We start from the raw sequence: 24,387 nt of genomic DNA, 5'->3' as shown, positions 1-24,387 counted from the left end.
AATCCTCCCGAACCGCCCTAGAAAATATTACCCCGAGGACATCGGCTCCCTCACAGTTCAGGTGTAGACCGTCCCCTTGGTACAGGTCACTCCTCCCCAAGAACTGCTTCCAATGCCTCAAGAATTTAAATCCCTCTCCCTTGCACCACTGCTCAAGCCACGTATTTAGCTTATCTATCTTACTCTCTCTAAACTTATTAGCTCGTGGCACTGGTAGCAATCCAGGGATTACTACCTTTGAGGTCCTACTTTTCAATTTAGCTCCTAACTCCCTAAATTCAGCTTGTAGGACCTCCTCCCTCTTTTTACCTACATCATTGGTACCTACATGTACCACGACAACTGGCTGATCCCCCTCCCCCTTCAGAATGCTCTGCACCCGCTCCGAGACATCCTTGACCCTTGCACCAGGGAGGCAACATACCATCTTGGAGTCTCGGTCTCGGCCACAGAAACTCCTATCTATCCCCCTTACAATTGAATCCCCTATCACTATAGCCCTATCCCTCTTTTTCCCGCCCTTCTGTGCAGCAGAGCCAGTCATGGTGCCCTGAACCTGGCTGCTGGTGCCTTCCCCTGATAAGTCATCTCCCCCAACAGTACCCAAAACGGTAAACCTGTTTTGGAGGGAGATGACCGCAGGTGACTCCTGCACTACCTTCCTGCCTTTACCCTGCCTTTTGGTCACCCATTTACTGTCTGAGCTAGCCTTTACCTGCGGTGTGACCAACTCACTGAATGTGCTATCCACAACATCCTCAGCATCGCGTATGCTCCAGAGTGAGTCCATTCGCAGCTCCAGCGCCGCCATGCGGTCCGCTAGGAGCTGCAGCTGGACACACTTCCTGCACACATAGTTGTCAGGGACAGTGTCCCTGATTTCCCACATGGCACAGGAGGAGCATGACACGGGTCCGAACTGCCCTTCCATGACTTAACCCTTACAATACCCTTTCATTTACTACGATTTAGCTTAATTATTGAATTCTACTTAGAATAAGTTTGTGAAAGTACTCACCAACCAGTCACCTACCTGTTTTCTGGTGTTGTATTTTCACTGCCGCCTCCTGTCCTGGAACCTTTTCCACCTAGGTTAGGCTCCTGAAATAAAATAAATTGAACCTACCTTTTCAACTTCCCCTAACCCCTAAAAGGTTAGAGGAGGTGGAAGGGTGGGAGACACTACACTGTAGTGTTTCGGGTTTAGCAACAGCTCCACCTATATAAGAGTTACTGGCCTCCTGCTCTCCCGACTGCACCAGCTGTGAAAGAAAAAGCCCGCGAAAGGTGAGCTTTTAAACTCACCAGTTACTGGCCTCCTGCTCTCCCGACTGCCCCAGCGATATCTCTTCCCATCCCCTTCCGCCACCATTCTTTGCTGAGGCTTCCCATCATCGCTTCTCTCCCTGAGTGTACAAGCCCATGGTGGAGTTCTAATAGCGTATTTTGAATGCACTTGGGGGCCATTACCCTGTTATCCTTTCGCCAGACATTATCGCTTCCCCGCTTTGCGCCTTGTTCTTCCCACGTACCTTTTTCGACGTCGGGGGTGTCCTCATGGAGTTCGTCAATACTTATCTCGTCCTCGGAGCTGCTCACAGCGGCTATTGGTACTTCTTCAATCCTTTCTTGCTCTAGCACCCTTTGTGCTGCTTGGTCCGCAGCCTGGTTCCCCTGGTGATTTAACCAGTCTGGGCTAGTCTGGTCCGGTTCCCTCTGATGTGCCTTAATCTTAATTACTGCTACCTGTTGGAGTTTGTCGCTAGCTTCTAGGAGGGCTTCTATCCTCAGCTGGTGTTTTATGGGATTGCCTCCCGTAGTAATGAATCCCCTCCTACCCCATGCAGTCATATAATCGTGGACCACCCCAAAGGCATACCTACTATCTGTGTAAATGTTCACGATTTTATTCTCTGACAACTCTAGTGCCCTGGTGAGAGCCACTAGCTCTGCCACTTGGGCCGATAGGCCTCCATCAATCCATCCTGACTCTACAGTTTTTAATTCGCCATTAACCATCGCCCACCCTATTCGGGGCAGCCCATCTACATACTTGCGTGAACCATCTACGTACAACGTCTCTTCCGCTGTCACTAAAGGGGTGTCTTTTATCCTATCTTCATCCAGGTTCATATCTACGTCCCCACAGTTGTGGGGCTCCCCAGTTCCCAGTATTCCTTCTGCCGGGTTCTCCCCTGTGTCTCTAACAATGGTTACTGCTTTACTCGGAGGGAGGAGGACGGCCTCCCACTTGGCATGTCTCATGTTCGAGACGGATCTTAATTTCCCGGTATTCAGCATCTCTACCAGAGTGTGTTTAGTGTGCAATATAACGTTTCCTGTCATTACTATTGGCTCACTAACCTTTACTGCCCAAGCCGCACAATCCAATGCAGCTATGCACCGGGAGAGCCCTGTGACTACCAGTCCCTCCACTGTGGAATAGTAGGCGACGGGCCTTCTTTTATCCCCATGATCCTGTGTAACTACTGCTGTGTAAAACCCTTCTTCATTGTTGCAATGTATGTGGAAGTCCTTACTCATATCTGGCAGTCCTAGCCCTGGGGCTGATACTAGCTCAGACTTTAGTTGAGTATAAGCTTCCTCTTGTTCCGGTCCCCAATCTATCGGTTCCAATGCGGGTTTACCCCCTTTCACTAATCTTTGTATAGGTTCTGCTAATTTAGCGAACCCCGGGATAAAATTTCGACTGTAATTAAAGAGCCCCAGTACCTTCCTGTCTCCAAGTACTGTTACGGGTCTCGGCATGCCCTGGACAGCGTGTTTCCTGTCCTGTGGCATTTCTTTAAGTCCTTGGGAGATTAGATGTCCCAGGTATAGGACCTGAGTTTTTCCTATCTGTGCTTTTTTAGGGCTTACCTTGAGGCCAGCCGTCTCTAGGGCCCTTAGTACTAAATATAGGGTTGCCAGATGGTCTGCCTTCGTTTCCGAGGCTATTAGTATGTTGTCGACATACTGCAAAATAGTGCTTCCTTTAGGTACTTCTATCTGTTTTAGGATATCACTCATGACGCGGTGAAAAATAGCTGGGCTATTATGGAATCCCTGTGGCAATCGGGTCCACGTATATTGTTTATCCCCTACTGTGAATGCAAATTTCTCGTGATTCCGGATCTAATGGGAGTGCCCAGAATCCGTTAGCTATGTCTAAAACGGTGAATATCTTCTGTTCAGGGGATAGCCCATTCAAAATTGTTGAGGGGCTGGCAACGATGGGGTGTAATTTAGGAGTGACCCTGTTGAGGGCCGTATAGTCTATAATCAACCTATAGCTCCCATCAGGTTTCTCTACTGGCCATGTGGGGGAATTAGTAGTGGTCGTGGTTTCCCTCAGGATACCCCTTTCTACTAGCCCCTTCACTATGTCCACGACTGCCTTCCTGGCCTCCGCCTTTATTGGGTACTGGCGGTGGGATTAGCCAATGTCCCGCCCCGACTCACAGGAGCCATCTAGACTATTTCAACGTCCCCCTCGCCTGCAGGGGCTGTTGGTTCTGCACTGTAATATGGGGGAAGGGAGGTGGTGTCTGGACAAGTCCCCATTCGCCCCCCCTCGTATACCTTACACTCTAATTCCTTTATAATCTTTGCTTGACATTTCGCCTTTGTCTCTAGTTCCGTAACCATCTGTATTTTGTCTTGTGCAACTTTCTTTATTACGTTTACTTGTTCAATGAGTCCTGCTAGTTGGTGTACTAATAACACTCCTGCTTTCTTGGTTTTATCCTTTGTCTGTTTAGTCAACCAGCTTCTCTGGAGTTCTAAAGTCTGTGACACATCCCACCCGTCTTTCTGCATCTTCTTAATTAACGACTGTCGGTTTGTCATATAAGAATATGTGAGGGAGCCCGAAGGTCCCCTCTTAACTTCCTCACCTGACATCGCCGCTGCTTCACCGATCGTTCCTTCGTGTCTGGGATCTGTTCCTTAGAGAGCCCCCCTATACTTTCCTTCCAAGAATACCCGAGCTTCTTGTCGCACTCTATGCCAGCGTTCTCAGAGGTCCGGGTTTGTCTTTCTCTCAAAACTGCCCGGACGTGTAACGCTTGCTTGTTGGACGGGGTTTCTACCCCTCCCCGGTGCCGGTTTACCTGATCAGGGTCCTACAACACCGACACTAATAATCTCCTAGTTCACTTAGCAACATGATATAATGCAGAAAAATGTTAACCATACTCGACTAGTATCACGACTTTAGAACACCTTGGAGTCTCGGCACCTACTTCATGGTCCTGGCCTTCGCGTGGGGCATTTGCCCTCTTAACAACCGGCCTGAGGCTAGGTGTCTGAGACAAGTGTCCTCCTGATCCGAGGTTTTACTTAGTTACTATTACACAAGTACAAATACACACATACAAATCAAGTAGTGTCTCTTACCCACTCAGTCTGTGTCCCAGATTCGTTTTGGTGCTGCTTCGCCGTTCAGTCGCCTTGTCGAGTGTCTCTGATTTATGGCCGGTCAAAAATCTGACTACTCACCCTGGTCACTGATTCGTACGATTGTTCAGCTCCGTGGCGCCCTGCTTGCAGCGCCAATTTGTTGTAGGAAAAATGATTCCTCGGAAACTAGACTTTGAGTAAGAGAGACAACTTTATTAAATGACGGAGCTCTGGGAGAAGCGTCTGCAACCACGCGGTCTGCGAGAGCACCGTCTCCCCGATTGTAGTACGTGCCGAGCTTATATACAATTCCAAGAAGTTGGTTTTAGATCATTTACATTCATCCAATCAATTCGTTTATTAGCGCATATCGTTATTTTCCTCCAGTCAGGAGTTTACACACTTGTGTTGCCAATTCTGCCTCTTCAGATCTTCGTTCCGTCTTGTTCCCCGGCGGAATGTGATTAGTTCGATGATAGGATACAAGTGATTAGTTCGATGATAGGATACCAGTGAACCTTGTTAGTCCTCAGTGATCTAATTAGTCCCAGTCAGGACACGAGACGAACTTTGTTCCAGCCATGCGTAAGCGTGGCATGTCTCACTGTGCAGAGATTCAATTAGTCCCAGTCAGCGAATTTGTTGTTTGTGTCTTTTCCAGCAAAATCTTGTCCAGCAAAATTTTATTCGAATGTTAGAACGGATTCTTTTACCCTCAGTCTGGTTCAGTAAACACCGAGTCGAACAACTGGAGAATTCAAACGATTTATTATCCGCGGAGTCTTACTCTGATATATCGACACCGACTCCTGCAAGAGTCTGCGAATCCAACAGAGCAAGCAATTTGCCATACCGTGTGCTACATTATTATACTTGCATTTGAGAAGACATTAACACATCGCACATTCTGAGCCAATCCTGAGCTGTGCACGTATACATTTAATTTGATTTCCTGGCCTGGCAGTTTGAAATAAAGAAGTCACATTTAACTGAATGGGTTACAGTTAAGTAAATATCCTGGTAATGTGCTCACGATCACCTAAACATTATGGTAATGCGTTTGCAATCATGGTAATGCGTTTTCTGATCGCCTATTGTCTGTATAACTTCTGCACACTGACTTATATTGTTCCTAACAGCAAGGTGTGACATTTGTGGGCGCCAGCCATATTAGCAGCCAAAGATCAGTTTAGCCTTTTTATTTTACTTCTTGCTGCCTTCGCAGTTTCTGGTTTCTATTTCCTTGACCTTGGTATTCTCACGAACACCCCACACTCCTCACTGTAACACTCTGATATACACCACACTCCTCACTGTAACTCTCTCATACACCCCACACTCCTCACTGTAACACACTGATATTCCACACACCCCTCACTGTAACTCTCTCATACACCCCACACCTCACTGTAAATACTGATATACCCCACATCCCTCACTGTAACACACTGATATACCCCACACCCCTCACTGTAACAGATATACCCCACACCCCTCACTGCAAATCTCTGATATACACCACACTCCTCACTGTAAGTCTCTGATATACCTCACACCCCTCACTGTAACACTCTGATATATCCCACACTTTAATCCACTCTTACATATCCCAAACCTCTCACTGTAACAGATCGATAAACCCAACTCACCCCACTTTAACACACTGATGCACCCCACACCCCTCAATGTTACACTCTGATATAACCAAAACTGATCATTGTAAAACTCTTATATACCCCACAACCCTCACACTAAAATTCTGGTATACCTCACTACACTCTGATATATCCAGCACACCTCACTGAAACACTCAGATACAACCCACTCTCTTAAATACCATAAACCTCTCACTGTAACACACTGATATACCCCACATCCCTCACTATAACATTCTGATATACCCCACGCCCCTGAATTTATCACTGATATATCCCACGCCCCTCACTAACATCCTCGGATATTCCCCACACTCCTCACTAACATTCTGATACACCCCACACTCCTCACTGTAACACTCTGATATACCCTACACCCCTCACTGTAACACTCTGATATACCGCACATGCCACACTGTAACACTCAGATATACCCTACACCCCTCACTGTAACACTGATATACCGCACATGCCACACTGTAACACTCAGATATACCCTACACCCCTCACTGTAACACTCTGATATACTCCAAACCACTCTCTGTAACACTCTTGTAAACCCACTCCCCTGACTGTAATAATCTTATGTACCCCACACACACCTTATTGTAACATAGATATACTCCACGTCCCTCACTGTAGCACACCGATATAGTCCACATCCCTCACTGTAACACACCGATATACCTCACACCCCTGACTGTAACACTGATATACCCCACACCCCTGAATGTAACACGAATCTAACCCACACCCTCAGTGTAACACCCTGAGGTACTCTATCCCTCTCACAGAAACATTCTGATATAACCCACACGAATCACCATAACAATGTGATATACCCCACACCCCTCACTGTAACACTGATATACCCCACACCCCTCACTGTAACACTGATATACCCCACACTCCTCACTGTAACACTCCACACTCCTCACTGTAACACTCCACACTCCTCACTGTAACACTCTGATATACACCACACCCCTCACTGAAACAATCTGATATAACCCACACCCATCACTATAACAATCTGATATACCACACACCCCTCACTGTAACTCTCTGATACACCACACGCCACTCAATGTAACACCCTCGGATATACACCACCCCTCACTGTAACACTCTGTTATACCCCACATCCCTCAGTTGAAAACTGTGATATACCCCACGCCCCTCACTGTAACACTGATATACACCATACACCTCACTGCAACGCTCTGATATACCCCATACCCCTCTCTGTAACGCTGATATTCCCCACAGCATTCACTTTAACACTCTGATACACCCCTCACCTTAATCCTCTCTTAGTTATACCAAACCTCTCACTGTGACCCACAGATCTATCCCACTCACCTCACTTTTAACACTCTGATTTACCCCACACCCTTCACTGTAACACTCTGATACACCCGACACCACTCACTGTGACACTCTGATAGACCCCTCACTTTAATCCTCACTTACATGTCCCAAACCCCTCTCAATAACACATCAATATACCCCACTCACCTCACATTAACACTCTGATATACCACTCACACCCCAATGTAACAATCTGATGTAAACCCAGACCCCTCACAGTAATACTCTGACAAACTCAACACCCCTCACTAACACTCTGGTATACCTCACTATACTCTGATATACCCAGCATCCCTCACTACAACACTCAGATACAACCCACTGACTTAAATACCACAAACCTCTCAATATAACATTCTGATATACCCTACACCTCTCATTGAAACTCTACTAGATATCGAACATCCCTCACTGTAACACGCTGATGATACATCCGACACCCCTCACTGAAACATTCTGATATAACCCACACCCATCAATATAACAATCCGATATTTCGCACACTCCTCACTGTAACACGCTGATACACCCCACGCCCCTCACTGTAACACCCTCTGACATACACCACACCCCTTAATGTAACACTCTGATATACCACAGACACCTCACTGTAACACTGTTATACGCCACATCCCTCAGTTGAAAATTGTGATATACCCCACACCCCTCACTTGTAATGCTCTGATATTCCCCACAGCATTCACTTTAACACTCTGATATACCCGTCACTTTAATCCTCTCTTAGGTATCCCAAACCTTTCACTCTGACCCTCGGATATATCCCACTCACCTCACTTTAACCCTCTGATATACCCCACACCCCTCAATATAACACTCTGATAAAACCCAGATCCCTCACTGTAAAACTCTGACATACACCACAACCCTCACTCTAACACTCTGGTATAACTCATTACACTCTGATATACCCAGCACCCCTCACTGAAACACACAGATAGACCCCACTCTCTTAAATACCACACACCTCTCACACTAACACACTGGTAAAACCCACAACACTCATTGTTCCCCACACCCTTCACTGAAAAATTCTGATTTAACCACACCCATCATTATAACAATCTGATATACCCTTCACCCCTCACTGTACAACCCTGATATACACCATGCCCCTCACTGTAGCACTCTCGGTACACACCACCCCCTCACTGTAACCATCTATCAGTAAGAAAGTCTGTGACTACACAAACCGCTCTGGGTCCAGGTATATTGTGTATCAGTAAAACAGTCCGTGACTACACAAACCGCTCTGGGTCCAGGTATATTGTGTATCAGTAAAACAGTCCGTGACTACACAAACCGCTCTGGGTCCAGGTATATTGTGTGTCAGTAAAACAGTCCGTGACTACACAAACCACTCTGGGTCCAGGTATATTGTGTATCAGTAAAACAGGTTTATTAAGCATTAAACAGCCAGCACAAACAAGTAGTACTTAACAAGAAGATAGTCACAGTCTGATCGTTGAAACCCCGGCGTTCCTTCCGAGTGTCCGCGGCACAAGTCTCCTGATGTATCTTGCTGTGTTCCGTTGACCCATGCGCGCTTCCTTGGGATCTTGCTGTGTTCTGTTGACCGAAGCTCCTATCAATCTCTGGTTACACGGTGCGCTGCTTTCAATGTTCAAAACCTGTACCTTTATACCCTTTTCCCTCTCGTTTTGCCGACGTGGCAGTAATTAATCCTCTAACACCTGGTAAAAAGTCTTGCTCCCTCGTTAGCCATCTTATGACCTTGTTTGATCCTTCTGACTTTTTCTCCATGCATTACAAAGTGCCTTTATCTCAGATTTTTTGCATCTGTGTTCACTATGGAGAAGGACGATGTAGACATAAAAATCGGGCAGGGGGACTGTGATATACTTGAACATATTAGCATCAAGAGGGAGGAGGTACTAGCAGTTTTAGCAGGCTTAAAAGTGGATAAATCCCCAGGCCCGGACGAGATGTATCCCAGGCTGCTGTATGAGGCAAAGGAGGAGATTGCAGGGGCTTTGACACAAATTTTCAGAACCTCTCTGGCCACAGGGGATGTGCCAGAGGACTGGAGAACAGCTAACGTAGTACCATTATTCAAGAAGGGTAGTAGGGATAAACCAGGGAATAACAGGCCAGTGAGCCTAACATCAGTGGTAGGGAAATTATTGGAAAAAATTCTGAGGGACAGAATTAGTCTCCACTTGGAGAAGCAAGGATTAATCAGGGATAGCCAGCATGGCTTTGTCAAGGGAAGATCATGTCTGACCAATTTGATTGAATTTTTCAAGGGGGTGACTAGGTGTGTGGATGAGGGTAGTGCAGTGGATGTGGTATACATGGATTTCAGTAAGGCTTTCGATAAAGTCCCGCATAGGAGACGGGTCAAGAAGGTAAGTGCCCATGGGATCCAGGGTGCCTTGGCACATTGGATCCAAAACTGGCTGAGTGGCAGAAGGCAGAGGGTGATGGTCGAAGGTTGTTTTTGTGACTGGAAGCCTGTGTCCAGTGAGGTACCGCAGGGATCGGTGCTGGGTCCCTTGCTGTTTATGGTCTACATTATTGATTTGGATGTGAACGTAAAAGGTATGATCAGTAACTTCGCAGATGACACGAAAATTGGTGGGGTGGTAAATTGTGAGGAGGAAAGCCTCAGGCTACAGGACGATATAAACGGGTTGGTCAGATGGGCGGAAAAGTGGCAAATGGAATTTAACCCTGAAAAGTGCGAGGTGATGCATTTTGGACGGACAAATAAGGCAAGGGAATACACAATGAGTGGTAGGACCCTAGGAAGTACAGAGGGTCAGAGGGACCTTGGTGTACATGTACATAGATCCCTGAAGGCAGCGGAACAGGTAGATAAGGTGGTTAAAAAGGCATATGGGATACTTGCCTTCATTAGCCGAGGCATAGAATATAAGAGCAGGGAGGTTATGATGGAACTGTACAAAACGCTGGTGAGGCCACAGCTGGAGTACTGTGTGCAGTTCTGGTCGCCTCACTATAGGAAGGATGTGATTGCTTTGGAGAGGGTGCAGAGAAGATTCACCAGGATGTTACCTGGGATGGAGCGCCTCAGCTATGAAGAGAGGCTGGACAGGCTGGGGTTGTTTTCCTTGGAGCAAAGAAGGCTGGGGGGGGACCTGATTGAGGTGTACAAAATGATGAGGGGCATAGATAGGGTAGACAAAGAGGAACTTTTCCCCTTAGTAGGGGGGTCAATAACAAGGGGGCATAGATTCAGGGTAAGGGGCAGGAGATTTAGAGGGGATTTGAGGAGGAACTTTTTCACCCAGAGGGTGGTTGGAATGTGGAACTCAATGCCTGAAAGGGTGGTAGAGGCAGGAACCCTCACAACATTCAAGAAGCATTTGGATGAGCACTTGAAATGCCATTGCATACAAGGCTATGGACCAAATGCTGGAAAATGGGATTAGACTGGACAGGGATGGATGGGCGGCGCAGACACGATGGGCCGAAGGGCCTCTTTCTGTGCTGTAAAACTCTATGACTCTATGACTCTATGATAAGCATTTGTGGGGAGAATTGGGATGTGTATATAACCCTTTATCAAAACTCTGGACTACTCCCGCGGAACAGACTTGCATGTCTGAGGAGCTAGCTGTTTGGGTTATTGAATGTGTACACTTTGCAACTCATTGTGGTGCCAGGGCAGTGAGTGATGTGCTTCTAAGTACTTGGTGGCATCCAAGGCTTCAAGCAATAGCACAGAACATTAGCGATCGATGCCTGACTTGTCAACAACACAACCCTGGAAAGGGAGTGTCTTGCGAATGGGGAAAAACCCCTTTACCGGAGGGTCCCTTTGAGACCCTGCAAATGGACTACATTGAGTTGGAAAGATGTCAGTGTTACAAATACGTACTTGTCATTGTAGATGTATTTAGTAAATGGATCGAGGCATATCCAACCACAGACAATAAAGCCTCTACTGTTGTTAAGGTATTGCTGAGAGAGATCATACCTCGGTATGGTATTCCAACTCGGTTAAGTTCTGACAACGGTCCTCACTTCACTGCCGAAGTGAACAAGGAACTTTGTAGCCAGTTGAACATTCATCAGCAATTGCATTGTGCTTATCGACCACAGGCTGCAGGACTTGTCGAAAGAACCAATCAGACTCTGAAGAACAAACTTGCTAAACTGGTAGCCGAAACCGGCTTAACCTGGTTGAAATTGCTTCCTGTGGCTCTCTTTCAGATCCGCACCACACCCGCGGGTAAAGCACGACTTACCCCTGCTGAGATTATCTATGGTAAACCACTCAAGACTCCCTGGAACCAAAATGCTGCTACAACGGTGCATTTTCACCATATGACTGAAGAAATGACGACCTATGTCTTGGCTCTTACTAAGGTTTTACGTAGGCTGCATTCACAAGTCCGTGCTGCATATGGTGAACTTCCTGACTTATCTGCTTCTCTAAAAATTGAACCAGGTTCGTATGTGATGGTTAAGAACTGGACTCGTAAAAGTCTAGATCCAAGGTGGGAAGGTCCATATCAGGTCTTACTAACAACCCCGACTGCAGCTAAGGTCGAGGGAAGAAGCGCATGGGTGCACTTCCACCATTGTAAATTGATTGGAGAAACCAATCAAAAGGGGGGGAGATAATTAGTAGATTTCAGTACAGTATAGAGTAGATTTTACGAACAATCATTAATTTTATTTTAATTGATAAGAGACTACAGAACTCACGCTCGGCCTTGATAAAGGTGACTGCAGTTTTACGAGGTCTGGTGTTGTGTTTGGATTGTTTTGGCCTGCCAAAATCCTACTTTTATTATACTTATTATACGATTTCTAATTTTTAATTTTTAAAATTTTAGCTTTAAGTTTTTAACTTTGGATCTTGTGTAAGCAGTTTGTTTTCCAGATTAATAACTAATAAGTCGCATTGATTGATCACGGAGGATCAAGATGAGGACCTTATTACTGCTTCTGAGCGTTATCCTGCTCGCGGGCGGGGCGTTCAATCGACTGAAGAAATGTGCCGAAGAGATATTCTCCAGTACAAAGACAAGAATCTTAAAGCTTTCGGATCCTGGAACGTGACTAAATGGGACTTCTGTAATGGACTATTAAAAAAGGAAATCATCAGAAGAAGAAATTGAATTACTAAATATATAGAGGGTGAAGCGAGTGAGATGGTGAAGGAATTAATGGAGGAGGAGTATAATAGACTCAATAAAGTAGAGATGAACCAGTAGGATGAAGCCCAGAATCACAGGGTACCTTAGATGGTTATCATGGAATGATTAAAGGGGGGAATGAGAATATAGAATGCAAAGATAAGGTAACAACTCGCTCCGCATGGCCAAGGACCCTGCCAATCTAAAATGGAGGACCCTGTTAGCCTAAAATGGTGGTGCAATGTCGACATCGCTGAGTCACTTGCATATTGTGAGAGATGATCATGTTAATTCAAGAAACTGAAGGCAGCAGGAAGTAAAATGCTAATATGGCTGGCACCCACGATGTCACACCTTGCTGGTGGAACAATGTAGGGTGGAGTGCAAAGGGTATACTGACAATAGGCGATCCGAAAACACATTACCATGCATTACCATAATGATTAGGTGATCGTGAAACCATTACCTGCATATTTTCTATATTATAAACCAGTGAACTGTGACTTCTTTATTTCAAACTGCCAGGCCAGGACATCACTTTAAACTGTGTACGTGCCTCGCTCGGGATTGGTGTAGAATGTACGATGTGTTAATGTCTTTTCAAAAGTAAAGTATAATAATGTGACCCACTGTATGAAAGATTGCTTGCTCTGGTGGAACCTGTCGAGACTCTGCTGGAGTCAGAACGGTGCTGTATCAGAGTAAGTCTCCCGGGACAACAGAATAAAACAACTGTTGAACTAAACCAGTATTCGACTCAGTGTTTGTACTGAACCAGATTGAGGACCAAAAAAATCCGTTTCAACACAGGAACAAGGATGTCTTGCTGCAGTTGTACAGGGCCTTGGTGAGACAACACCTTGAGTATTGTGTGCAGTTTTGGTCGCCTTATCGGAGGAAGGATGTTCTTGCAATGGAGGGAGTGCAGCGAAGATTCACCAAACTGATACCTGGGATGGCAGGAATGACGTATGAGGAGAGATTGGGTCGATTGGGCTTGTACTCGCTGGAGTTTAGAAGAATGAGAGGGGATCTCATTGAAACTTATAAAATTCTAACATGACTAGACAGACTAGATGCAGGGAGGATGTTCCTGATGGTTGTGGGTTCCAGAACCAGGGGTCGCATAGAAACTTAGAAACATAGAAGATAGGAGCAGGAGTAGGCCATTCGGCCCCTCGAGCCTGCTCCGCCATTCAATGAGATCATGGCTGATCATCCAAATTCAGTACCCTGTCCCTGCCTTCTCCCCATAACCCTTGATCCCTTTAGCCTTAAGAAATATATCTAACTCCTTCTTGAATATCTAACTCCTTCTTGAATATATTTAATGAATTGGCCTCAACTGCCTTCAGTGGTAGAGAATTCCACAGGTTCACCACTCTCGGTGAAGAAATTCCTCCTCATCTCAGTCCTAAATGGCTTACCCCTTATCTTTAGACTTAGAGATGAGGAAGAATTACTTCACCCAGAGAGAGGTGAACCTGTGGAATTCTCTACCACAGAAGGCACTTGAAGCCAATTCATTAAATATATTCAAGAAGGAGTTGGATATATTTCTTAAGGCTAAAGGGAGCAAGGGATATGGGGCGAAGGCAGGGACTGGGTACTTAACTTGGATGATCAGCCATGATCTCATTGAATAGCGGAGCAGGCTCGAGTGGCCGAAAGGCCTACTCCTATCTTCTATGTTTCTTCCATGTTTAATCATAAGAATACATGAGAGGGGGTGTCCCTTTAAATGTGGAGGGGGCGGGTGTCCCTTTAAATGTGGAGGCGCGGGGCCGCGCATGCTCAATCGGCCCCACCACAACACCAGGCTGCCAGTGCGCCTGCGCGGGGTCTCCGGGGAGCAGCCGGAAGGCCGGGCCCGGGGAAGAGGCGGAATCAGCGGCCGGGGTAAAGTCAACTGTTGGGGAATCGATTTAAGTCGAGGTGAGGGGGGGGGAGCGGAGACCGAGATTATAAAGTAAAAGACGAGAAAACCAAACCTGAGAGTCGGGCGGGCGGGACCTCCGCGGACGTCAGACGGAGCGGATTGAGCCGGAGCAACGTGAATCTGACTGACGGGAGCGCGGACCAATAGGAAGAGGGCTAAGCTGGGAGGACTGAACTGGGCGGCCTGGTCCTCCAATCAATGGCGGCGCGGCTAGGGGGCGGGACCTTCCTCCCCGGCGCTGGTAGGCTGGGGCCCGATTGTGACGTCATCAGAGGAAGAGGCAATTCAGGAGGATGGAGGCCCGGCCTGTGACTGACGGGTGCTTTGACCAATTGGACGAGGGCTGAGGTGGGCGGACTGAACTGGGCGGCCTGGTCCGTCAACCAATAGCGGCGCGGCAAGGGGGCGGGGCCTCCTCTCTAGCTCAGGTGCGCTGGGGCCGATTGTGACGCGCTGTCCCCAGCTGAGAGCAGCTCAGTCAGCACAGAGCTGGGGCTGGAATCTGGGAGAGGGGCCGCAGGCAGCACAGAACTGGGGCTGGAATCTGGGAGAGAGGCCGCAGGCAGCACAGAGCTGGAGCTGGAATCTGGGAGAGAGGCCGCAGGCAGCACAGAACTGGGGCTGGAATCTGGGAGAGAGGCCGCAGGCAGCACAGAGCTGGGGCTGGAATCTGGGAGAGAGGCCGCAGGCAGCACAGAGCTGGGGCTGGAATCTGGGAGAGAGGCCGCAGGCAGCACAGAACTGGGGCTGGAATCTGGGAGAGGGGCCGCAGGCAGCACAGAGCTGGTGCTGGAATCAGAATCTAGGAGAGGGGCCGCAGGCAGCACAGAGCTGGCCGCAGGCAGCGGGCCTGGCAAAGGGGCACAAGCTTCATAATACAAGCTTCTTTGACATGCACATTTGTTTCCTGCAGACAAACTTGGTCACTGCAAAAAAAACTGTTTAACAATTCATCATAACTCCCCTGCTTTAGGGGAGGCGTAGAGTGCAAAAAGCAAGGAAGTTATGGTGAAACTGTGTGAAAGACTGGAGTCAGCTGTGGCTCAGTGGATAGTAGAGTCAGAAGGTTGTGGGTTCAAGATAGACTTGCACTTGTAAGAACATAAGAAATAGGAGCAGGAGTCAACCATTCGGCCCTTCGAGCCTGCTCATATACATATAAATGACCTGGATATTGCAATGCAGTGTAGAATTTCTAAATTTGCCGATGCCACACGCCCAAATTTGGTGACAAACAGTGAGGGTGATACCAATCGACTGTAACAGGACATGGAAAGGCTAGGAGAATGGGCAGACAGGTGGCAGATGGAATTTAATACAGAGAAACATAGAAGATAGGAACAGGAGTAGGCTATTCGGCCCTACGAGCCTGCTCCGCCATTCAATGAGACCATGGCTGATCATCCAAATTCACTACCCTGTCCCTGCCTTCTCCCCATATCCCTTGATCCCTTTAGCCTTAAGAAATATATCCAACTCTTGAATATATTTAATGAACTGGCCTCCACCGCCCTCTGTGGCAGAGAATTCCACAGGTTCACCACTCTCTGGCTGAAGAAATTCCTCCTCATTTCAGTCCTAAATGGCTTACCCCTTATCCTTAGACTATGACCCCTGGTTCTGGACTCCCCGGCCATCAGAACCATCCTTCCTGCATCGAGCCTGTCCAGGCCTGACAGAATTTTATAGGTTTCAATGAGATCCCCTCTCAATCTTCTAAACTCGAGTATAAGCCCAATCGACCCAATCTCTCCTCATACGTCATTCCTGCCATCCCAGGTATCAGCCTGGTGAATCTTCGCTGCACTCCTTCCATGGCAAGAACGTCCTTCCTCAGATAAGGCGACCAAAACTGCACACAATACTCAAGGTGCGGTCTCACCAAGGCCCTGTACAACTGTAGCAAGACATCCTTGTTCCTGTACTCGAACCCTCTTGCTACGAAGGCCAACATACCATTTGCCTTCTTAACCGCCTGCTGCACCTGCATGCTTACCTTCAGCGACTGGTGCACAATAACACCCAGGTCTCTTTGCACTTGCCCTTCTCCCAATCTATTGCCATTCAAATAATAATCTGTCTTCCTGTTTTTGCCACCAAAGTGGATAACCTCACATTTATCCACATTATAGTGCATTTGCCATGTTTCTGCCCAATCACCCAACCTGTCCAAATCGTACTGGAGTTTCACGACATCCTCCTCACAGCATACCCTCCCACCCAGCTTTGTGTCGTCTGCAAATTTGGAGATATTACATCCAATTCCCTCGCCCAGATCATTAATATAGATTGTGAACAGCTGGGGTCCTAGGACCGATCCTTGCGGTACCCCACTATTCACTGCCTGCCACTCGGAAAACGACCCATTTATTCCAACTCTTTGCTTTCTATCCGCCAACCAGTTCTCTATCCAAGTTAATACCTTGCCCCCAATCCCATGTGCCTTAATTTTGCACGCCAATCTCTTATGCGGGACCTTATCGAAAGCCTTCTGAAAGTCCAAATACACCACATCCACTGGTTCTCCCTTAACTATTTTACCAGTTACATCCTCAAAAAATTCCAGTAGATTAGTCAAGCATGATTTACCTTCTGTAAATCCATGTTGACTTTGTCCGATCCTGTCACTGCTTTCCAAGTCTTCTGCTATTGCATCTTTTATAATGGACTCTAGCATTTTCCCCACTACCGATGTCAGGCTTACCGGTCTATAATTCCCCGCTTTTTCTCTGCAACCTTTTTTTGAATAGTGGGGTAACATTAGCTACCCTCCAATCCATGGGTACTGTTCCAGAGTCTATCGAGTTCTGGAAGATGATCAGCAATGCATCTATTATTTCTAGGGCCACTTCCTTAAGTACCCTGGGATGTAGATTATCAGGCCCTGGGGATTTATCGGCCTTCAGTCCCATCAATTTTCCTAACACCATTTCCCTACAAATACTGATTTCTTTCAGTTCCACCCTTTCATCAGACCCTATGATCCGCGGTATTTCTGGGAGGTTATTTGTGTCCTCCTTTGTGAAGACAGAACCAAAATATGTATTTAGTTGTTCTACCATTTCTTTGTTACCCATTATAAATTCCCCTGATTCTGACTGCAAGTGACCTACGCTTGACTTCACCAATCTTTTTCTCTTCACATATCTATGAAAGCTTTTACACAGTCAGTTTTTATGTTCCCTGAAAGCTTACTCTCATATTCTATTTTCCCTTTCTGAATTAATCCCTTTGTCCTCCTTTGTTGAATCTTAAACTGCTCCCAATCCTCAGGATTATTGCTTTTTCTGGCCAATTCATATGTCCTCTCCTTCGATCTTATGCTATCCCTAATTTCCCTCGTTAGCCACGGTTGAGTCACCTTTTTTGTTTTATTTTTATGCCAAACTGGAATGAACAAATTCTGTAGCTCATCCATTCGGTCTTTGAATGTTTGCCATTGCCTCTCCACCGTCAACCCTTTGAGTGCCATTCCCCAATCAATCCTACCCAACTCGCTCCTCAGACCATCGTAGTTTCCTTTATTTAAATTGAGGACCCTAGTCTCTGAGTCAACTACTTCATTCTCCATCTTAATGAAGAATTCAATCATATTATGATCGCTCCGACCCAAGGGGCCTCGTACAACAAGATTGCTAATTAATTCTTTCTCGTTACATAATACCCAGTCTAAGATGGCCTGATCTCTGGTTGGTTCCTCGACATATTGGTCCAGGAAACCATCCCGTAAACACTCCAGGAATTCCCCCTCCACAGTATTGTTACTAATTTGGTTAGCCCAATCTATATGTAGATTAAAGTCACCCATGATGACTGCTGTGCCCTTATTGCACGCTTCTTTAATTCCCCTTTTAATGCCATCCCCAACCTCCGCCTTACTGTTTGGAGGTCTATATACCACTCCCACTAATGTTTTTTTCCCCTTAGTATTTCTCAGTTCTACCCATACAGATTCCACATCATCAGAGCTAATATCCTTCATTACAATTGTGTTAATCCCTTCTTTAACCAGTAATGCTACCCCACCTCCCTTTCCTTTTTGCCTATCTTTCCTGAATATCGAATACCCTTGGATGTTGAGTTCCCAGTCTTGGCCATCCTTGACCCATGTTTCCGTAATCCCAACCAAATCATATTCGTTTACCTCTATTTGCGCAGCCAATTCATCCACCTTATTACAAATGCTCCTCGCATTAAGACACAAAGCCTTCAGGCTTGTTTTTTTAACGCTCTTAGACCTATTAGAATTATTATTTACTGTGGCCACGTTTGATTTAAACCGTTGATTTCTCTGACTGCCACTTTTGCTTTTCTCCTTGTGATGCGCTATCAATTCTAATAAGAGGCCGAGCAGAGTTCAGAACGACAGGCTTTTATTAACTACTGAATTGCACTTCAGACAGATCAGGACTATGCCTCTAGTGGACGACCGAATGCCTGGAGCTGCCATGCGGCCGTCCTTATACTCGGTAGCCGAGGGCGGAGTCAGCTGAGGCATAGTCAGACGTAACAGTGAAACAAGAGTGAACGACAGCAACAACAACAACAACAACAACAAGTGAACACAGTGAACTACAGTGGTTTACCACATTCACGCCTCGTTTAAAATTAAGTCCGGTGGGGTGAAGTGTATCAAAAGTTCGAGTAGGCGAGTCTGTCGGGCGGCCTCGTTTGCCGTCGAGATCTTCGTGGCGACGGTTGCGATGTTACAGCTTCCAACGACGCGTCTTGAGCGGGGTCGGGCACCGGTGTATCGTCCCCTTTGGTGTTGGGTGGGCGAGTGGACTCCGGCTGGTCCTGGGGTCACGGCATGCCGTCTACTGGGGTGGAATGGATAGGGGTGAGAATTTGGTCTACTGAATTTTGGGCCGTGTCGAAGGGGGTCGTGGTGGAGGGCAATGGTGACGGGTCAGTGGACCCCGAGGGTGCCAGATCTCTAATGGAGACTGTATCCTCCCGCCCGTCCGAGTATGCCACGTAGGCGTACTGGGGGTTGGCATGGAGGAGGTGAACCTTCTCTACCAGGGGAGCCGTTTTGTGGGACCTTACATGCTTCCTCAGCAGGACGGGCCCTGGAGACGTCAGCCAGTGTGGTAGTGAGGTACCGGATGTGGACCTCCGGGGAAAAACGAACATTCGCTCATGGGGGGTGGCGTTGGTGGCCGTACACAGCAGTGACCGGATGGAGTGGAGCGCATCAGGTAGGACATCCTGCCAACGGGAGGTCGGAAGGCCCCTAGATTTTAAGGCTAGGAGGGCCGCCTTCCAAACCGTCGCGTTTTCTCTTTCAACCTGTCCGTTCCCCCGGGGGTTGTAGCTGGTGGTCCGGCTTGAGGCAATACCTCTCATGAGCAGGTACTGACGGAGTTCGTCGCTCATGAAGGACGAGCCCCGGTCGCTATGAATATAGCTGGGAAAACCGAACAGAGCAAAGAGGTTGTGCAGGCATTTAATGACCGTAGCGGTGGTCGTGTCCGGGCAGGGGATGGCGAAAGGGAAACGGGAGTACTCATCAACTATGTTGAGGAAGTACACATTACGGTCAGAGGAGGGGAGGGGCCCTTTAAAGTCGACACTCAGGCGCTCAAAAGGGCGGGTGGCCTTGATCAGGTTTGCTCTGTCAGGCGTATAGAAGCGCGGCTTGCACTCTGCACAGACTGGGCAGCTCCTGGTCATGGTCCTGACCTCCTCGATGGAGTAAGGCAGGTTGCGGCCTTTAATGAAATGGAAGAACCTGGTGACCCCCGGGTGGCAGAGGTCGTTGTGGAGGCCCCGTAGTCTATCGATCTGCACGGTGGCGCATGTGCCTCGCGATAGAGCATCTGAGGGTTCGTTAAGTTTCCCGGGCCGGTACAAGATGTCGTAATTGTAGGTGGAAAGTTCAATTCTCCACCTCAAAATCTTGATTTTTGATTTTGCCCCTCTGCTTGTTGTTGAACATGAAAGCGACTGAACGTTGGTCAGTAAGCAGGGTAAATCGTTTTCCAGCCAGGTAGTGCCGCCAGTGGCGCACCGCCTCCACAATGGCCTGGGCCTCTTTTTCCACAGAGGAGTGTCTGAGTTCGGAGCCCTGGAGGGTTCGTGAAAAAAAGGCCACGGGTCTTCCCGCCTGGTTAAGGGTAGCGGCCAGGGCAAAGTCGGATGCATCGCTCTCCACCTGGAAGGGGATGGACTCGTCTACCGAGTGCATGGTGGCCTTGGCAATGTCGTCTTTTATACGGTGAAAGGCTGAGCAGGCCTCCGCCGTCAGGGGGAAGGAGGTGGACTTGATAAGTGGACGGGCTTTGTCCGCATAATGAGGGACCCACTGGGCGTAATAGGAAAAGAAGCCCAGGCACCTTTTGAGGGCCTTGAGACAGTGGGGCAGGGGAAGTTCCATCAATGGGCGCATCCGGTCAGGGTCAGGGCCGATGACTCCGTGTTCCACCACGCAACCAAGGATAGCGAGGCGGGCTGTGCGGAATATGCACTTTTCCTTGTTGTACGTGAGGTTTAGGAGTTGGGCCGTGCGAAGGAACTTATCAAGATTGGCGTCATGGTCCTGCAGGTCATGGCCGCAGATGGTCACGTTGTCCAGGTAGGGAAACGTGGCCTGTAACGCATTCTCGTCGACCATCCGGTCCATCTCCCTCTGGAAGATGGAGACACCGTTGGTGGCGCCGAAAGGAACCCTGAGTAAGTGAAAAAGACGGCCGTTTGCCTCGAAAGCTGTGTACTGGCGGTCCTCGGGGCGGATAGGGATTTGGTGGTATGCTGCCTTGAGGTCAATGGTCGAGAAAACGCGATATTGCGCTATCTTATTAACCATGTCGGCTATGCGGGGGAGAGGGTATGCGTCCAACTGGGTGTACTTGTTGATAGTCTGGCTGTAGTCAATGACCAGGCGCTGCTTGTTGCCAGTCTTAACGACTACCACCTGAGCTCGCCAGGGGTTGGTACTATCCTCAATAATCCCCTCTTTCAGGAGCCGCGTCACCTCAGATGTTATGAAGGATCTGTCCCCGGTGCTGTATCGCCTGCTCTTTGTGGCGATAGGCTTGCAGTCGCGGGTGAGGTTGGCGAACGGGGGGGGGGGGGGGGTGATTTTGAGGGTGGAGAGACTACAGGTGGGGCGCGGCGGGCAATTTAAAAACTGCTGGTTGCAGACAGTGAGCGGGGGGAAGAGGTCCACCGTATGTCAAGGTGACGCTCTTAAAGTGACAATGAAAGTCCAACCCCAGCAGAACGGCAGCGCAGAGATGTGGCAGGACGAATAGCTTTACATTTTTATAAACGGAGCCCTTCACCGAGAGGGTCACTACGCAGTAGCCGCCGACGTCTGCTGAGCGAGATTTTGAGGCCATGGAGATCCGATGGCGCGTTGGCCGGACCGAGAGGGAATAATGCCGTACCGTATCAGGGTGTATGAAGCTCTCCGTGCTCCCGGAATCAAAAAGGCAAGTTGTGGCGCGGCCATTTACCTGGATGTCCATCGTGGACCTGGCTAGCTGATGGGGTCTGGATTGATCCAGCATAATGGAGGCCGCTGTGGAGTCGGGAGCGTCGCTGTAGAACCCCGGTGAGGCGGCGGTGGGTGAGTCGGGGGCCCGTTGGCAAAATGGCGGAGTCGGAGAAGAAGGACAAAATGGCAGCACCCATGACGATCCCGATCCCCACGAGGCTGGAGGAAGGCAAGATGGCCGCTCCCACGAATCGCACGCGGCGCTGCTGGAGGTAGGGGTCTTCTGACTTCTGCAGACGCCAGCGTAGTGTCCCTTCTTACCGCAGGCAGAGCAGACCGCGTTTTTCGCCGGGCAGCGCGCCCTGGGGTGTTTGGTTTGGCCACAGAAATAACATTTCTGGCTCGGGCGGGACATCGCTGCAGCAGTTGAGACCGGGGCGGCGCCGCGTCCCAAGATGGCGGCGGCTGCGGCATCCATGAGGCGGCCGCGCGGTCCGGGGAGTAGGCCTCCATGTTCCGGTGGGCTACGTCCAACGAAAGGGTGAGTGAAATCGCCTTCTTCAGGTCGAGCTTGCTACTTTCCAGCAGTCGCTGCCGTGTGTGAGTGGACCTGAGGCCCGCAACGAGGGCATCACGGATGAGCTCCTCCGTATGTTCCGTGGCTGATACTTGCTTGCATTCGCAGGCTCGGCCGAGTTCCTTCAGCGCCCGTATGTATGCTTCTGTGGGTTCCCCGGGCTGTTCTTTGCGAGACCCCAGGAGATGTCTTGCGTAAACATAGTTGACCGGGCGTGCGTATTGCTCCTTCAAAATGTCGATAGCCCCCTGGTAGCTCGTAGCGTCCCGGATAAGGGCAAAAGCTCGGTGGTTTACTTTAGAATTCAGCACCCTGAGCTTGTCGGCGTCGGTGGCGACGGTCTCGCCGGATGCAGCCAGAAAGGACTCAAAACAGTTCAGCCAGTGCGAGAACTTAGCAGTCGAGTCCGGTTCTTGCGGGTCGAGTTCCAGGCACTTGATCTTAAGTATCTGCAGCATCGTTATTATTTTTTTTTTTCAGTAGTTAATAAAATTGATGCGCTATCAATTCTAATAAGAGGCCGAGCAGAGTTCAGAACGACAGGCTTTTATTAACTACTGAATTGCACTTCAGACAGATCAGGACTATGCCTCTAGTGGACGACCGAATGCCTGGAGCTGCCATGCGGCCGTCCTTATACTCGGTAGCCGAGGGCGGAGTCAGCTGAGGCATAGTCAGACGTAACAGTGAACGACAACAACAACAAGTGAACTACAGTGGTTTACCACACCTTGTTTCCCTTTCCTCTGTCTCCCTGCTCAGGTTCCCAACCCCCTGCCATTTTAGTTTAAACCCTCCCCCACAGCACTAGCAAACACTCCCCCTAGGACATCGGTTCCAGCCCTGCCCAGGTGCAGACCGTCCGGTTTGAACTGGTCCCACCTCCCCCAGAACCGGTTCCAATGTCCCAGGAACTTGAATCCTTCCCCCTGGCACCATTCCTCTAGCCACGTATTCATCTGAATTATCCTTCTATTTCTACTCTGACTAGCACGTGGCACTGGTAGCAATCCTGAGATTACTACCTTTGGAGGTCCTATTTTTTAATTTACCTCCTAACTCCCTATATTCCACTTTTAGGACCTCATCCCGCTTTTTACCTATATCGTTGGTGCCTATATGCACCACGACAACTGGCTGTTCACCCTCCCCTTCCAAAATGTTCTGCAGCCGCTCGGAGACATCCTTGACCCTTGCACCAGGAAGGCAACACACAATCCTTGAGTCTTGTTTGCGGCCGCAGAAACGCCTATCTATTCCCCTTACAATTGAATCCCCTATTACTATAGCTCTACCCCTCTTTTTCCTCCCATTCTGTGCAGCAAAGCCACCCCTGGTGCCAGGAAGTTGGCTGCTGCTGCTGCCTTCCTCTGATAAGCCATCTCCCCCAACAGTACTCAAAGTGGTGTACCGGTTGGAGAGGGGGATGGCCACGGGGGACCCCTGCATTACCTGCCTGCGCCTAGTACTCTGCCTGTTGGACAGGAAGAAAGGGAACGGGTAACCAACTCCTTAAACATGCTATTCACGATGTCCTGAGCATCGTGAACGCTCCAGTATGCATCCAATCGCAGCTCCAGTGCCACAATGCGGTCTGTCAGTAGCTGCAGCTGGATGCACTTCCTGCACATGTAGTTGTCAGGGACACAGGAAGTGTCCCCGAGTTCCCGCATATCACGTGGCCGGGCTGTCCTGCCATGACTTACCCTTTAGTTAATTGAATTTAAATTAAATCAATGAATCCCACTAATAATACTACAGTTAACTGGTTTACCAACAGTCCCCGCTACACCAGAGAGACCTTAGAAAATATAAACCAGAGTTAAGAAATCCCGTTCCAGGGACTTGAGCAT

At 48.5% G+C, this 24,387-nt stretch overlaps 1 protein-coding gene across 2 annotated transcripts; it reads right to left on the bottom strand.

Annotated features, from left to right (window-relative positions):
- Nucleotides 1-1,188: 1,188 nt before the first annotated feature.
- On the bottom strand, nt 1,189-14,848 carry LOC147081478 (uncharacterized). 2 transcript variants are annotated; one of them, XM_085980797.1, is made up of 2 exons: nt 14,569-14,848; nt 1,189-4,592 (listed from the first exon to the last, which is right to left on the bottom strand). In XM_085980797.1, the coding sequence occupies exon 2, from the start codon at nt 3,028-3,030 to the stop codon at nt 1,309-1,311; it is 1,722 nt and encodes a 573-aa protein (XP_085836923.1). In that variant the 5' UTR covers nt 3,031-4,592; nt 14,569-14,848; the 3' UTR covers nt 1,189-1,308. The 2 variants fall into 2 exon arrangements, 1 of the variants encoding a protein (XP_085836923.1); XR_015076597.1 differs by lacking the exon at nt 1,189-4,592 and adding an exon at nt 8,821-9,254.
- Between the last annotated feature and the right edge of the window lie 9,539 nt (nt 14,849-24,387).

The sequence above is a fragment of the Somniosus microcephalus genome, unplaced genomic scaffold (assembly GCF_052327205.1).
Source record: "Somniosus microcephalus isolate GS21.2 unplaced genomic scaffold, FLI_Smic_1.0 scaffold555, whole genome shotgun sequence".
NCBI classification, from domain to species: domain Eukaryota; kingdom Metazoa; phylum Chordata; class Chondrichthyes; order Squaliformes; family Somniosidae; genus Somniosus; species Somniosus microcephalus.
Note: the sequence above shows the minus strand (reverse complement) of the source record. Positions and strands in the feature narration are given on the sequence as shown.